This window comes from Orycteropus afer, unplaced genomic scaffold (genome assembly GCF_000298275.1).
Source record: "Orycteropus afer afer isolate SDZICR_OR568_19922 unplaced genomic scaffold, OryAfe1.0 scaffold00063, whole genome shotgun sequence".
NCBI classification, from domain to species: domain Eukaryota; kingdom Metazoa; phylum Chordata; class Mammalia; order Tubulidentata; family Orycteropodidae; genus Orycteropus; species Orycteropus afer.
Window position 1 is genome coordinate 12,105,158 of NW_006921650.1, and position 17,898 is coordinate 12,123,055.

Here is a 17,898-nt window from a genome sequence, read left to right on the forward strand (position 1 = left end):
GATCCTAGTCGCTACTCGCCAAAGTAGGAGGTGGAACAATGTTTTGTATAATATGTTATGCCAATTGAGCTTGATGTCCTCTGCGACTATGGTCCCAAGCCCACAGGTTCAACTACTTGGTCCCTCTGGGTAGCTGGCTGTGACCAAGCAGTGACCACAACCTTGCCCCTTGTCAGCTCTGCTATACACCTGAGAATTCTAATCATTCGCATAAACTTATAGGACCATTGTCTGCCAACCCACCTTAAAGATTCTTAAGAAGTTGTTTCAGTGATTGAACCAAGATGGGAGTGAGTGCCAGGAAGATGTCTTGAAGCAGCTGGTTGTCTGTACCTCCACCATGTTCCCCTTCCTTCCATATCCTTCAAACCTGATTACCTACAAAACTTTTGTATATTAAACATTGTTGACATGTTGGTGAAATATGCAAAAATTGTGTGAGTTAGGAAACAAATAAGACTTATAATAATGTGTATAACTAAAGTGGAGTCTTTAAAGGATTTTTAATCTTAATTTGTATTTTCTGTGGATTTCTCAGAATAAAATACAAGGAATTCCTAGAAGCTAATTTTTCCTTCCAGGCCTATCTGCACAAGGGAATAGATTTGAATTTCTTTCTGTTCTGTAAATGTATTGCATATATTACTATTATGTATTTTTCTCTTCATTCTATGAAATCTTTGAGGGAAACAAATGGCCCTTTTCCAAATATAAGACAAGAAAGTACTCACTTTTTAGAAGGGTTAAGTTGCTGATCTTGGTTCTTTTTACTGTAAATGGAGAGTAGGGTCTGTTTCAGGACCAGGAGACAGAGATGGGTCAGTTGGCCTCAGGAAGCTGATACACAAAGGACTTTAAAATTTGACTTTTATTCATTCTCTAAATGAGACCTATGCATGCAGGCACAGAAATATACTGCAAGTATTGAAGGAAGGGCCCTTTTGGAGATAGATAATGATATCTATACACCACCATTATAGTCTGAATTAATCTTTTAATGCAGCCTATAATCATCTCCTAAACAAAATAACTAGGTCACTGATTTTTTTTAAAGTATAAGCATTTAAAATATGAATTTTAAATAAATAAGTTTATTCTACAATTTAAGGAAAGAGAAAGAAACTAAAATAACTGAAATTATTCTGAAAAAATTATTTAAAAAAATAGTTTTGAAAAAGGTAAAAGTGGATGAAATTACCCAATTTTAAGACTTTTTATGTTGTTATAGTCTTCGAGACTGTGTGGTGTTAGAGGAATAGACACATTTATTAATGGAACAGAATAGAGAATCCAGAAATGGACCCACATACATATGAATAGTTGACTTTTGACAAAGGTGAAAAAGCAATTCAATGACAGGATAGTCTTTTCAACAAATGGTGGAGGCACAGTTGGCTCTTCACAGGCCAAAAAAAATGAACCTTGAGCTTAACTTTTCATTTTATATAAATATTAACTCAACTTAAATGTAAGATGTAAAACTATAAAATGTTAAATAAAATATAAAGGAAAATATTCAGGATCTAAGAATTAGTGAGAAGTCCTTAGAGATAACATCAAAACACAATCCATAAAAGAAAAAAAAAAAAAAATCAAGTGGGAGGGGAGCTGTTGCATTGTGGCAAATTGTAGTCAATGCCATGAAACAAAGTGTATGTGAACTGCTGTATGGAAAGTGAATTTGCTCTGTAAATTTTCATCCAAAATCACACTAAAAAAAAAAAAATTTAAATTCAATAAATAGGATTTCATCAAATTAAACACATTTGCTACAGACAGGGAAAAAATATTTGCAAACCACGTACCTAACCAAAGACTCATAAAAAGATGACAAAAAAAGGAACACTGCAAAAATTTTTAAAAAAGAAAAAAAATTCATTAAAAAAGAAAACAGTCTATGTTCTGAAGCACAAAGAAAAACTGATAATGAAAAAGACACAATAACCAACTGCTAAACATGATTTAGGATTTTCTTTTGTAATAGAAGATGTTGTTGCTGAAACACAAATAAGATTGGATAATAGTACTATGTCTATATTAATTTCCTGATTTTGGTCACTGTGCTGTGGTAATTGCAAGAGAATTCACTAACCAACAAAAGAAGAAAAAGCACATGAACAGGTAGTCAACATGATTAGCCACCAGGGAAATGCAGGTTAAAATCACCACAACATATCAGAATGGCTAACATAGAAAATAGTGACAACGCTGAATGCTGGTGAGGATGCAGAGAAACTGGATCACTCATACATTGCTGATGGGGATGTAAAATGGTACAGAGACTCTGAAAAACAGTATGCTGATTTCTTATAAAACTAAACATACACTTGCTTACCATACGACCAGCAATCGCACTCCAGGGCTATTGTCCAGAGAAATGAAAACTTATGTTCTCACAAAAACCTGTGCGTGAATGCTCATAGAAGCTTTATTCGTAACAATCAAAATGTTCAAAGTATATGAATGGTTAAACAAACTGATATATCCATTCCACTGAATACTACTCAGAAATATAAGGAACCAACTGTTGACATACAGGCAATGCAGATGGGTCTCAAGGGCACTATGCTGAGTGATAAAAGCCAGTCCAACAGGTGACATGATGTGTGGTTCCATTTATATAACAGTCTCATGTTACAAAATTCTAGAGATGGAGAACAGATTAATGATTGCCAAGGATTAGGGATGATGGGGGAAGACAGTATGCTATAGATGGGTAGCATGTGGGAGGTCTTTGTGGAGATGGAATATTTCTGTATCCTGATTGCAGTAGTGTTTCTATGAATCTATACATATCATAGAACTGCACAAACACATTGTATCAATTCCAATTTCCTGGTTTTGATATTGTTCTACAGCTACATAAGGTAGAACCATTGGGGAAAATTGGGGGAAGGATAAAAAAGACCTAGCTGTACAATGTTTACAACTTCCTGTGACTCTATATATTTCAAATAAAAGTTCTATGTTTTTTTTCTTTTTAAGGGTATTGATTTGTTAAGTGTAAACATTTAAAATACACTGCTTAAAAAAAGGCATAAAAATAACCTGTTTTGACATTTCCATGTTTTTATTTTGCTGGAATCCTCAAAAACTCAAGTGGTCTGGGTCTCTGATTTTCTTTCCTTTTTCTTCTTTTCCTTCCTGTTTATTTATTACATAAACAAGCATTTATATACTCTCTCACCTCTTCCAGTAAGAAAAGCAAACCACATAAGCCAGACTAGCCCTAACAAGCCTCAGGAGATCCCCAGTTAAGGCCATTCCAGAAAAATACTTCCTTAGGCTTCAGTTCCCAGGACTTAGGTGGGTTGTGCAGACAGAAGGAAATGATGAGCAAGACTCTTCCTGACTGACTGACACACTCCTCATCAGTTGTCTATGAGTTGACTCTGATTCATGTGTGTCAGAGTAGAACTGTGCTCCATTGTAGTTTTTTTGTTTTGTGGGTTTTTTTTTTTTTTTTGGCATCTTGATTTTTTGGTAGCTATTGTAAATGGTGCTGTTTTTTTTTTTTTTAGTTCAATGTCCATTTATTATAAGGATTCTTTTATTTAAAAAATGTGGTATAGATACATATATATGTAACAAAAGATTTAACATTTCAATGACCTTCACATGTACAGATCAATGACATTGATTATGCTCATCATGTTGTTCGACCATCAATCACCCTGTCTTTTCCCAGATCATACCATCACTCTTAACAGAAGCTCAGTGCCCCCTAAGCATTGAGTTTTCAGTGGCTGACTTTTCTGAAGTAAATCACCAGGACTTTCTCCCAAGGTTCTCGTGAGTTGGTCATGATACACCAACTGTTTGGTTAGCAGCCAAGCGCATTAACCATTTGCATCATCCAGAAACTCAAACCATTCCTGCTCCTTTTCTTATGCCCCCACACACATACATAGGCTTTTTAAAAGGAATGTTTTGAAGTCTGATAAGATTGAATGCAAATCAGGAGAGAGAGGCTGGGAAAATTTAAAGATTTAATATATTCACCACCCTGGTGTTCACAGCATATGCAACCAGGCCATGTGAGAAAAAGGCATGGGGTGTCACAAGGCAGAGATAGAATGGGACTGGGGACAGGCAACTTCATGGTGTATTCCATGGGAAATGTGTCAGGGAGAGGTCAGAACACAAGAGGATTTAATTGGTCAACTATATTTGAAACTTGTGTCTTGGGGTTTAGGACACTTGCTAAAGAGAAAACTAAAGGGTCTTATCACCCAGGTATAGCAGACATGGATGGAGAAGGGTTACTTGCTGTGGATGCTAAAACGTTGTATTACAAAAGCTAGAATTTATGGTTAACACACACTCAAACACACATGCACACACACAAGCTTCTTGGTGATGGCTACTACCAAAGCCTTCCAAACACCTTGTAAGATCATTTTACCTATATTGGCTCTATATTCAAACAGTCCTTCTGGGATATGCTTCCATAAGAAGCAAAACCAATACAGGCAGTCCCCAAGTTACAAATGAGATTAGTTCTTAAGTGTATCTTTAAGTCCAATATGTAGCTAAGTCAGAACAGATGCATATGGTTCTTATTTAGCCTTACTATAGGGTCACTAGGGAGCTCTGGTAGCACATGACAGTTAATTAAGTGAAGTGAGGTGTTGTTGTTGTTGTTGTTGTTTGTTGTGTGCCGTCGAGTCGGCCCCGACTCATAGCGACCCCTCCTTGGGTTTCCGAGGCAGTATCACTACGGAAGTAGGATTGCCCAACCTTCCTTCCGAGGAGTGGCTGGTGGGTTTGAACCTCCAGCCATCTGGTTAGCAGGCAAGTGTCTTAGCCACTATGCTACCAGAGCTCCTGTGAGGTGTAGGATGCATAAATCAAGGAAAGTGAGAAAGACAGTACAAGTGCATGTAATCAAGCTGGCCACTGGTGCTTATTCCAGTGGACTTTTTTGAGGAGCCTTGTGAAATGTGTGAGTAATGGATGGCAGAAGATGAAAATGGAGAAGCACTTATCCAAGGGGTTCTTTCTCCCATTGGTCTAAGTGAGCCTATTAGATAGTGGAGGCTTAGCAGAGCTCACTTACTGCCCAGAAGCTGGAGATAGGACAGAAAATTTGAAGTGGGGCTCAAGATGTAGGCAAAACATTTAACAACCTCACAGCTTCTATAACTTGCATAAGGAATAACTATATTTTTTCCTATTAAGTCAACTGTGGTGTTTTAATATTTCCTTACTTTCTTTGTGTTCTCAATTTGCTCAGTGATGTCTCTGAAGGTTTAAAAGTGAAAATAAATTTTAATGGTTGGGGTAACAGCCCAAGTATGTTACACTAGATTGCCAAACTGCATCTTAGGAGGAAAATATTAAAATAAATGTGAAAGAATTACAAATGAGAAAAATTCACACTTGAGCTGTTTTTACATCTGTGTTTTGACAAATTCATATGCTCTGAAGCCCTTTCTTATAAGGCTTTATTTATAAGAAATAAGTGGGTAAAACAGGAACTTAAAAATCATTGCACTCTACTACAGATAAATTTTACATATGTACATAATCATAGTTGTATAAGCATAATTAACCATTAACATATAATTCTATACAAAGGTCACATTAATTAAATAACTGAAAATTCTATTAATTAATCATTTGGATAACTAATCAATTATATCAATGATAATAAAATCCACTGCCATTGCGTCGATTCTAACTCATAACAACACTATAGCACAGAGTAGAACTGCCCCGTAAGGTTTCCAAGGCTAAGGTCTTTATGGAAACAGATTGCCACATCTTTCTCCCATGGAATTGCTGGTGAGTTCAAACTGCCAACCCTTGGGATACAGCTGAGTGCTTAACCACTGGGCCACCAGGGCTCCACCAAAAGGAACATGGCAGCAGCATCCTCTGACCTCCTCTAACTTCACAAGTGTGGAAGAGGATCGAGGACAACATTAATAACCCAAGGCTGACACCTATGAGTCAAAGTTCAGACATGCCACCACCCTCCAACCTTTTAACCAGCTCTGACACCAACCATCCATCCCGTGGAACTCTCAACTCTGTTGGGTTTGATAATTCATTGCAATGGCTACACAGAACTCAGACAATACTCATGACTATGGGGTTTATTAGGGAAGTTACAGATTATGATTCACGTTCAGGAACACTCAGGATACAATTCTTCCATCAGGACAGTGTCTTCTCAGCCATGCTAGAGGTTTGTTTTTCTCTGGCCTCAGCCTCTGTCCTGCTCAGGCCAGTGTTCCAAAGCTCTTTCAGGTTTGCAAATAGGTGCCCAAAGAAGCACCCCACTCTACCAGCAAGCCTCCTTTCTTGCTCTGTGGACTGGGAAGGCCAGCACTCTGTCTCACACTGATCTTTTGGTTCTGCTGCCTCCACTGCCTCTGCTGCTGCAGTTTCTCTGCCATTGTCTCGGCACAGGTATCTCGCGTCCAAGGACGAGCTGCCCTTCCAGCTCTTCTCTCTTGATGGCACCTCTGGGATGGCTCATTTTAAGCCTAGCAGAATGGTAAAACTGACCAAACCTCACATTAGGGTCCCATCCCCACCAGGGTGCCATGTACCTTAATTTACATTTTTAACAAGCTAACCAATCCCCTTGGTGAGCCACAAAGTGTCTCACATTTACATAGTGCCACCCAGTCATTTGGTGGAAGTTACAAAGACTATGGCTAGAAGAGCCATAGTAAGTAATTCACAGCACTGCAGGTCCTTATCAATAATAATGGCCACCATTTATTGAGGACATACTACATCTCAGGAACTGTTTTGAGATACACTTGTTGTTATGCCATCAAGTTGGACCCAACTCATAGCGACCCCTCCTTGGGTTTCTGAGGCAGTATCTCTATGGAAGTAGATTGCCCAACTTTCCTTCCAAGGAGTGGCTGGTGGGTTTGAACTGCCAGCCTTCTGGTTAGCAGTCAAGTGCCTTAGGCATATACTAGTTTTTCTAATTTTCACATTACCTCTGAAGTAGGTACTATTAATCTCTCATTTTAAAGATGATGAAACTGAGATAAATTAATTTGAGGCAATTGTCCAAGGTCATATTGCTAGCAAGAGGTGGAGCAAAATAATTTTACTGCTTCATTTTTTAAAAGTCTACAGCAAGTTAGGATAAATTAATGTAGTCATAGTCAAAATAAGGTCTGGGATCACTCTGCAATGATTAAGATGCTCCAAATGAGAATATTACAACAAAGAAACATCTATCTCATTACTGAATACCTGCAACTTAATCAAATCTGTATTTTACTTGTGAATGTTCATCTCAAACATTCATTTGGGAGAAAAACATTTTAGAATAAAATAATAGAGGAAAAATGAGGGGATAGCTAGTCAGATTGATACTCTTTCAACACACTCACAAACCAGTTCTACAGGGTAGAATAATTACAGCATATTCAGCAGTTTGAAAGATTGAGTTATAACTGAACCAGTAGATAAATATCTACATGTTTATATGTAGATAAATTCCAAATTTTATAAATGTTACTAAGAATTTTCGGGAGCTCTGGTAGCATAGTGGCTAAGGCACTTGACTGCTAACCAGAAGGCTGGCGGTTCAAACCCACCAGCCACTCCTCGGAAGGAAGGTTGGGCAATCCTACTTCCGTAGTGATACTGCCTCGGAAACCCAAGGAGGGGTCGCTATGAGTCGGGGCCGACTCGACGGCATATAACAACAACAACAACAACTAAGAATTTTCAAAGGCACAATTGTATTTCCCTATGAAGAGCCTTGTGTACTGATTGATGTTCATTATCTATGACTGGGGAAGAGGTGGTCCTCTGATCATCTATAGGTCCTTTTCCATATGTGGTCCTGACCTTCTGATATCCATTCAGGATATCACCCACTGGTTTACAAAATGATTCAGTTGCTGTGCTTAATTTGATCATTCAAAGAAAGTTCTTTAGAAGTACAATAAAGTCCTACATTTCTTGTGACTCACTCTCCTATGGAAAGGAGCTCTGGTGGCACAGTGCCTAAGACACTTGACTGCTAACCAGAAGGTTGGCAATTCAAACTCATCAGCTGCTCCACAGAAGGAACAGGGGGCAATCTACTTCTGTAAAGATTTAGGGCCTTGGAAACCCAATGAGGGTTGCTATGAGTCGGAATTTATGAAATGGCAGTCAGTTTGGTTTTTTTTAATTCCCTATGGAGCTCTGGTGGTGCAGTGGCTAAGGCATTTGGCTACTAACCAAAAGGTGTGAGGTCTGAACCCACCAATAGCTCCACAAAAGGAAGATGAGGCAGTCTGCTTCATAAAGATTTACAGCCTTGTAAACCCTATGTGCAGTCTACTCTGTCCTATTGGTCACTATGAGTCAGAAGTGACTCGATGGCAGTGGATTTGGTTTGGCTTATCCTCTATGACTTCTAACTATCCAAGGTGGTCTGTTTGTGATACAGGCACACAGCTCTAGGTAAGCACAGGTAAAACAAAGCTGTGTTTCATAGGCTTATGTGGAAAGGGTAAGTTTCTGGAACTCCAGTAGAAAGGTACAGGCTCCATATGCTCTACAGTCTGCATATCATCCATGGCGCAGAAGCTGAGTAGCGACTATCTGATCTGAAAATTCCACATCATGTTCAATGAGTCCTACTTTTAACCCATTTAGATGAAAGAAGTAATGTCTTTAAAATGTCCTCCCCTACTTCCCTCCTTCCTGCTTGTCCCCTCTCCGCCTTGGTTACTCTTTAGTCTTTCAGCTTCCTCTTCTTTAAGTACTTTCCACTTTTCACTGTCCCTGGCACATGGAGTAAACATTGCTATTTCCAGCTCCTACATTCCATCCTTCTAATATTTGTTCAAAACATTATCACAGGCCTAGACTGTGGTGGAGGAGCTTAAGCATCAAAAGTAGTTTACAATCAGCTGTTAAGCTAAAGATTGGCAGTTCAAATCCACACAGAAGTGCTGCAAAAGAAAGGCCTGACAAACTGTTTCCATAAAATTACAGCTAAAGAAAGCTTGCTGGAGCATGGGGTTGTCATGAATTGGGGGCCAACTAGGGGGCAGCAGGATAACAATGACAATTTGTGGTAAGCAGTATACCTCTTAGCACTGATTATCACTGAACAAAAGAGGCAAAAATATGTGTGTGTATGTGTGTGTGTATATATATGTGTGTGTGTAAGCTCTGGTAGCATAGTGCCTAAGGCACTTGACTGCTAACTAGAAGGCTGGTGGTTCAAATCCACCAGCCACTCCTCAGAAGGAAGGCTGGGCAATCTACTTCTGTCATGATGCCACCTCAGAAACCCAAGGAGGGGTTGCTATGAGTCAAGTCCAAGGGCATATAACAACAACATATACATATACGTGTGTGTGTGTGTGTGTGTATGTTTAAGGTATTTGAATACTAACCAGGAGATTGGTGGTTCAAACCTACCAGCTGCTCCACAGAAGGAAGATGGGGCCATCTACAATCTACTTCTGTAAAGATTTACCACCTCAGAAACCCAATGAGGGTCGCTAGGAGTCAACTGATTCGATGGCATGAGTTTTGGTTTTTTGTTTGCTTGTTTATACACATATACACATACATATATACACAGATAAATTAAATGTTTATAAATAAATCTTGGAAAGAAAATAATTTTGAGAAAATTTCAGTAATAAAAGTGAAATAATATTCTTAATAAGTATAGATAATAACCTAAGTTATTATGTTAGAGCATAGAAACTTGGAGAATTTTGTTTGGTTTGTTTTTAATACAATTTTCATTAACTTTAAGGTAAAAAACAAAGTTGCATAGTTCACAACAGTGTCTCAGTTTAATTTTAGGGGTTTTTGTTATTTGTTTTTATTTTTTATTTTACTATATTTAAAAGTCTTTTGTATTTCCTTAGCATCAACATTCAACTCATATATTTTGACCACTAACTTTTATGGGCAATTGGTTTATTTTTCCATTGATTTACATGAGTTGAAAATATTTATTGTCTTCTGACTTTGCTTATAATGGTTCTTGCTTTACAAGTATTATCTCTGTTTATGATACAACTTTAACTATTCTTTAATAGTTTGAGGAATTTGTAACACAGGAAAAAAAAAAAGCTTTCTTCTCTAAGGTAGAAAAATAATTTCCATAGTTTCTTCTAGTTCTCTTTCAGTTCCATTTAAAAAAAAAAAAAAAAGTAAATCTTTGATATATTTTTAATTTACCTTAGGGTTTGAGATGAGGTAAAGATTCAGCATTTTTTTTATTGGTTATTTAGTTGTCCCAACATTAAAAAAAAAAAAAAAAAAAAACCACTGTTATTGAGTCAGTTACCACTCAATGACCCTGTAGGACAGACTAGAACTGCCCTATAGGGTGAAATCTTTATGGATACAGACTGCCACATTCTCCTGCGGAATGGCTGGTAGCCTTCAATCACTGACCTTTTTGTTAGCAGCCAAGCACTTAACCATTGCACCACCAGGGCTCTTTGTCCCCTCATCACATTAGCTATTGTATAACCATCTTTTTCCATTGACTTGAGATGTCATCTTTATCATATGCATTTTGATCTACTTTAGACTTTTGCCCCCACTCTGTTCCTTGGAGATTTTTCAATTCCTGTAATAGTACCACATTATTTATTTTAGCTTCATAATATTTTAATATTTGATAAGATTAGCCCTCCATTCATTACCCTAGTTTTTATAATTTACAGATTTAATTAGGGAAGCATGATATCTTTGTGAGGCTGAGTCTTCCTGTCCAAGAACATGGTGTACATTTCCATATTTAAGTCTTCGTCTCTGATTCTTAGGGGCATTTTCAAATTTCTTCATATAGATCTTGTACATATATAGTTACATTTGTTTCTAAATATTTTCTCTATTTGGTTGCAGCTATAGAGTCCTTTCTTCTATTAACCTTCTTACTGTTTTGTTTTTCAAATACATTACAAATATTGATTTTATTTGGGTTCCCAGGTAAGTCATGAGTTGTTTTTATATAACAGTAATTTTTCAGTGACTTTCTTAGTTTTTCTAAGTCTACAGTTTGATCATCTGCAACTCCTTTTGAATTCCTATTATTTTCAATGTATTTGTCTGGTCTAATTGTAGTAGCTAGAGCTCCAAAAACAATTATAATCAAAGTGCCGTAGTAGACAAATGTGTTTGGTTTCTGACTTTATTGGCAATATTTCTAGAAATACTCTATTAGGAATATTGCTGGATTTTTGGTTGCAATAGATAATATTCTATGTTAAAAAAGCATGGGTCTGTCCCTCTTTTACTATGAGCCAAAAATGAAGGTCGAATTTCAACACACCATTTAGCATACAAAAGATGATTGTATTTTTTTTCCTTTATTCTCTTTCAATCTTAGTAAGGTTTACTAGTAAATTTTCTAATACCAACTTGCAAGAGCTAAACTTCAGATATCTAGAATAACCCTCGTTTGATCAGTTGCACTTTTACATGCTGCTGGATTCTGTTTATGAAATATTTTCTTTAGGATTTTTGTATCACTCAACATAAATTAATTGATCTATAATTTCCTTCTTAGTGCATTCTTTGTCATATTTTGCTCTGAGAACTTTTGGAACTATGAGTATTTGATGAATACAGTATTATTGCAATATATATCTATAGTTTAATGCATCTACCAGTAAGTGTCTTGGTTTTTTAGCATCTCTTCCTCCAGTAGGAAAAAAAGATTCACTATGATTTCGTTAAATAAGGTACATATGAGAATGGATATCACACTTTTTACTACTCTCAAAATTTGAGGGGAAAACTCTTAAAATAATCCATTAGAGAGTAGAGCAACTGCAGAGATAATGCCAGTTACACTGTTTCCTGGACATAATTCTCATTAATTTTTCATCCCCAGAGCATTCATGTTTTGTTGGATGTGTGTATTATTATTTTTCAGTTATGGAGAAAACCAGTACAGATGTACTTCCTTTTACTATGAATTCTTCAGGAAAGCAAGAGACTGTATGTATTTTTGGAACTGGGGATTTTGGAAGATCGTTGAGTTTTAAAATGCTCCAATGTGGCTATTCCATTGTTTTCGGAAGTCGGAACCCCCGGATGTCTACTCTGCTTCCCAATGGTGCCGAGGTCTTGAGCTATTCAGAGGCAGCCCAGAAATCTGATATCATAATTGTAGCAACCCACAGGGAGCATTATGATTTTCTCACAGAATTAACTGAGGTTCTTAATGGGAAAATATTAGTTGATGTCAGCAACAACCTCAAAATCAATCAGTATTCAGAATCTAATGCCGAGTACCTTGCTCAGTTGGTGCCAGGAGCCCATGTCGTGAAAGCGTTTAACACCATCTCAGCCTGGGCTCTCCAGTCAGGAGCACTGGATGCAAGCCGACAGGTAAGATTCAATTACGAATTTACACTCAATCTTTAAAACACGAGTCTTTTAATGTACACTTATCTCAGATTCCAAAATATTTACTAAGCATTTCATTCTGCTAAAATGTACCATGAACAATTTTCTTGTAGTTGACCAGGTAAGGCAGTCAACTGCTGCAGAATGTACACTGTGTACACTCTCAGCTTTCTGTTAGATGGAACTCAATTGCAGCAGTCTAGGGAGGCCTCTTGTCAGTGCTAGAAACTCACACTGCTAATTCATTGGTAGCTGTTCTTTTCCACTTCTTTTACCTTGTATAAGACAGGCTCCACTTATTTGCTGAGTTTAGAAACAACACATAATTTAGTGGCACTCACAAACAGAGAAGAGAGGTCAAACTCTTCACACCTACAGTAACTCAAGTCTTATCATGTCAGGATGATGTGCCTAAAACCATCCTCAACATAAAAATCTGGTACTTAGGTAGGCAGCAGAGAGACAAAAGTTTAAAATGTCATCTGTTAATACTATACACTTATTTGACAAGCAGATCACTATTACATGCCATTGTTCTGCATAGTGCTTATAAAAAAAAAAAACTTTCAAAATACTTATTAAATAAATAATGAATACTGAATTAATTCTTTTTAATCCAGGTATTTGTCTGTGGAAATGACAACAAAGCTAAGCAAAGAGTGATGGATATTGTTCGTACTCTTGGGCTTACTCCATTGGATCAAGGATCTCTCATAGCAGCCAATGAAATTGAAAACTATCCCCTGCAACTATTTCCAATGTGGAGGTTCCCCCTCTATTTGTCTGCTGGGCTGTGTGCCTTCTTCTTTTTGTACTGTGTTATAAGAGAGGTAATCTACCCTTATGTTTATGGAAAGCAAGATGAAACATTTCGCCTGGCCATCTCCATTCCAAACCGTGTCTTTCCCATAGCAGCACTTACACTGCTTGCCTTGGTTTACCTCCCTGGTATTATTGCTGCCATTTTGCAGCTGTATCGAGGTACAAAATACCGCCGATTCCCAGATTGGCTTGACCAGTGGATGCTTTGCAGAAAGCAGCTTGGCTTAGTAGCACTGGGCTTTGCCTTCCTTCATGTCCTCTACACACTTGTGATTCCCATCCGCTATTATGTACGATGGAGACTGAGAAACAAAACCATTACCCAGGTAAGTCTCTGCTTATTTTTATTCTCCTTTTTCTTAAAACAAAGAGTAATCTTGCTATATCTTCCTACATATTCCATTTCACAATTCTAGAAAATAATTCTTCTAAGCATCTTTATTTCTTAAAGTAACTAGAATTAGAAACCTCATGTCTGTTTCTTTAATGAATCAAGTTAAGATCTCACATAACTATTGAGTTGAATTTAAATATAAAAGATTCCCCAGGTTTCCTCAGGTCCAGATCTGTATTCCCGGGACTTGCTAGGATACTGAAACTCTGATGGATATAGTTCTTTAGGAAACCTAGTGACACCTGGAGGCCACTTGAAGTCACTTGGATTATAGTCAATATATGTAAACCTACGTGTTTCTATTTTTACGCATGCTACTAGTCAAAACTAGTCATCTTATAAGTAAGGGGACTATTCACACATGTGCCACAGGATTGTAAACAATTTCACAGAAGGGTGCTTATGAATCCATCTTTTCCTTTGAAAATGCACATTAATGTTTGACTTGTGGGAAGCTGTCTTTGCTAACTAGAAATAAATTCTGAGAAAAATACCAACCAGTATCTCTACTCAGCCTAAAACTTCAGATAGAATTAGGTCAGGGACTCTTATAGGAGTCACAGAGAAAGTGCTGTAAGTTAGTGCTAGTTGAGAGATAACTGGTTTTGATCCACCCTTCTTCAGTCTTAAAGACTATTGGCCAGTAACTCATTGATGATGCTTCCATGAGATTCTCTACATTATTTTCCTAAGAAATACATGGAAAATTCTTCAGAGTCACACAGCAAGGGTGTGATGCTTTTCAACCTGTGATGCCACAAATTTGATGCTATGATATAATAAACACAAGAGAACTCAAACTTTATATGTGTGAAGAGTCAGCATATAATGCAAAAAACAGGATTGTGATATAACTATTTAAGAACATTTTGCTCAGTGTACAAAAAACCATATGGCAAAGAAAGTTTAAGTAAATATTTACTTTGTTTTAGGATTAATAAGACAAATTAAAACTTTCAGCACAACTTCTGGAGCCAAGTATCATAATAAAGTCCCAAAAGAACTAATTTATTTTTCTACCAAAAACATAATTTCTAAGTGTATTTTTCTCAATTATTTTTAAGTGAGTATTAAGAAATGCTCTATAATATGCCTTGAGCAAATAAACTATGCAGAACTATTTTCAATCTCCTTACAAGTGTGGGCAGCTTATTAAAAAAAAAATAAGTAATTTTTAAAATTGCTTTTAATTTTCTTAAGGTGATAACCAACAAAGATGACCAATTCAGTACGTCTTCAGCCTGGCTTAGTGATTCCTACGTGGCTCTGGGAATCCTCGGATTTTTTCTGTTTGTACTCTTGGGAATCACTTCCTTGCCATCGGTTAGCAACATGGTCAACTGGAGAGAATTCCGATTTGTCCAGGTAAGGTCTTCAAGATTTGATCTGCTTTATATTGCAAAATAACTTTACAAATACATTGAGTGCCCGGTTACAAACATCCAACTTATGGACAACTGTCACTTGCCTTTTCATGTTATATAAATTTGCCCTCACCTTAAAATGACTGAGTTAATCCCCACTCACAACATATTGTACATCACTATCACCTTCACTTGCTGCATGTGCAGTTTTTCAATCATGGAAAAGTCTTCAAGCCTTTTCTTGCATTGAGCTCAGGCTAAACAAGAACTAACTGTATGCACCTGTTCCAACTTACCTACAAATTGGGCTTAAAGACATACTTAGGAATGGATATCCTTCATAACCTGAAGACTGCCTATACTTTCATTTTTCTCCCATATCATGCCTAATTTTTCATTTTGCTCCATCACTTCCCTAGCAATCTCATGTTTACAAAGCAATTGAAACAACCTCAAATTAGGAAGTGCTTAACTCAGGTAGAAAAAGGGCAAGTCCTATATTGAAAGGCAGGTTCCATAATGGTGTGATTTCCTAGAAGGCATCCCTTCACAAGATTGCTTGCTGACTACTCCTAGAGCCACAGCTAAGACACTAGAGTAAAAAGCACAAAAAGCATTTGCTTTTTTATGTGGTTATATACTATCTGCAAGTGAGGAGAAACCCAAAGATAAAATTTCTATTTCTGAAAATTAACTTTACCATATGGATATGTTGCTATGGACAGGCATGTATTGAAATAAAATCTAAAACCTTTGAAACAAGATATAAGAGACTGTCATCCTGCCAGATTTAATGCTGGTCTGTAAGAGGAAAAATTATTTTCCACATATCACCAGACACTTTATTAAAAGTGATTAGTTACAATTCATACAGACCAGTGGTTTTTGAAGTGTGATCCCTGGACCGGCAGCATCAGCATCATCTGGGAACATGTTAGATGTTCAAATCCTTCAACCCCATGCCAGACCCACTCAATCAGAAACCTAGAGGTGAGGCTCCACAATCTGTTTTAACATACCTTCCCCATGATTCTGATGTATGCTCAATGCGAACTAGTATAACAGAAGAGACTAGTAGTAATTGAAATTAAGTTTGAATTTTATAGAACTAGTTAAATTGCAAGCCTTATAGTTTCTCCCAGGAGCCAAATGCAGTCAATATTTTCTGGTGTTTCCACCTTTATTCAAGGCATTAAGATAGAAACAAACATTGAGCTTTAGAAAGCAGGAAACAGGAAAGTTTGGTAATTGTTCTTTATTGCCATAGCAATTAGCTATCATCTGTTTTCAGTCAGTAACATATACTCCTGAGGTGCTACTTGAGGAGATAGTATGCCTTATTCATCTTTAACCTCTGGAAAATACCATTTGGGGAGGAAGGCAAGGTAAACTATTTATCCTAACTCAGAAGAGTAACTCCTAGGAAACTCTTCCGTCCAATGAGGTTAAGATAAAGTCGCTGTGTATTTTGTGAGCAATAGTCAGTTACTCTCTCTCTCTTTAAATTGTGATTAGGGTGAGAGTTTACAGAGCAAATTGGTTTTCCATTCACAATTCATACACATTTTGTTTTGTGACATTCATTGCAACCCCCACAATGTGACAGAACTCTTCCTACTTCCTCCTTGTGGTTACCATTTCATCTTTCTTTCCTATCCCTTCCTGCCTTCTGAGTTTTATCCCTGGGCAAATGTTGCCCTTTTGATCTCATATGGTTGATTATTCTAATGAGTCTATACCCTCTTGGTAATATTGTTCACCTTATAGACTTGTCTATCCTTTAGCTGAAAGTTGATCCAAGCAGGTGAGTTCAGTTCCTGGCTTGAGGGGTGTTCTAAAGACTATAGTCTTGCGAGTTCCACCAATCTCTATCGGACCAGTAAGCCTGGTCTTTTTTCTTTTCTCTTTTTAAATTAAATATCATCCCAAAGGAAGGTCAATGCTTCCTTCAGTGTCCTAAATATTATAGCTCTCAAATGTCTATAGTTGCTCACAAATATCCTCCAATGGTTTAGAGTGTTTTCACTATCAATGTAAATACCATACTTACATTTTTTTTTCTTCTGTTTCTTGCTTTATAGTCAAAACTGGGTTATTTGACGCTGATCTTGTGCACAGCCCACACGCTGGTGTATGGGGGAAAGAAATTCCTCAGCCCTACAATTCTCCGATGGTGTCTTCCTTCAGCCTATGTGTTAGCACTCATCATTCCTTGCACCGTGCTGGTGATCAAGTTTATCCTCATCATGCCGTGTATAGACAAGACTCTTACGCGGATCCGCCAGGGATGGGAAAGAAACTCAAAAACCTCATCAGCATTGAATGGAAAAGCAGATATTTAATGCCAATTTCAATTTACATGGACTTCTGAACTAATGCATTGAACGTTTAGAGAAGAATAGTGGGTAAAAGCTAAGAAAGCTTTCTCCTCCCCTATAGCCTGAGATCTGTGAACACAGAAGGAAACTGCCTTGATTTGAGAAATCTGCAGATAAGAAGAGAACCCCAGGTTTTATTTCAGGTTAGTAATCAATCAATCAATGCAGGTCCCTGCCTCTTCTCTGAGGCTGTAGAGCTGAGGTTTAGATTATCCTTGTAGTTTTATACTAAGGGATTCTCTGATGTGTGTAATGTGCATGACCTAAAAAAAAAACAAAAGAGTAAGATACTGGGTTTATTCTGTATGTCTGAAGAATACAGGCAAAAGCAATAAAAGGAATGATATTTGTTGGGTTTATTTTGAAGTAAAGATGGTCGTAAATATTCCCATAATAAAATCTGTAGTTAAATGTACTCTTTGATTTTACTTTTACCAATAAGGCTATGTACTCTGTGGAACTACTTTGTAACAAAAATATCACAATTGATTGAAATTAAGTGTGCCTTGGGTATATGCAGATCTATAATTGGCATAATTCCCTTCCTCTACAAAAAATGCACTGCTGTCAAGTGGGA

General features: G+C 37.2%; 1 protein-coding gene across 1 annotated transcript; it reads left to right on the forward strand.

Annotated features, from left to right (window-relative positions):
* The first annotated feature begins 11,889 nt into the window (after positions 1-11,889).
* STEAP4 (STEAP4 metalloreductase) lies at positions 11,890-17,285 on the forward strand. Its single transcript, XM_007939836.1, has 4 exons — positions 11,890-12,345; positions 12,984-13,511; positions 14,780-14,944; positions 17,025-17,285. The coding sequence occupies exons 1-4, from the start codon at positions 11,890-11,892 to the stop codon at positions 17,283-17,285; spliced, it is 1,410 nt and encodes a 469-aa protein (XP_007938027.1).
* Positions 17,286-17,898: the final 613 nt, after the last annotated feature.

What these genes read in the sequence shown, in the direction of transcription:
- STEAP4 (XM_007939836.1), top strand. Translation starts at nt 11,890, where the DNA reads ATGGAGAAAACCAGTACAGATGTACTTCCTTTTACTATGAATTCTTCA. An exon ending in CACTGGATGCAAGCCGACAG is followed by an intron (nt 12,346 to 12,983) that starts GTAAGATTCAAT and finishes TTTTTAATCCAG; the next exon opens with GTATTTGTCTGTGGAAATGA. An exon ending in GAAACAAAACCATTACCCAG is followed by an intron (nt 13,512 to 14,779) that starts GTAAGTCTCTGC and finishes AATTTTCTTAAG; the next exon opens with GTGATAACCAACAAAGATGA.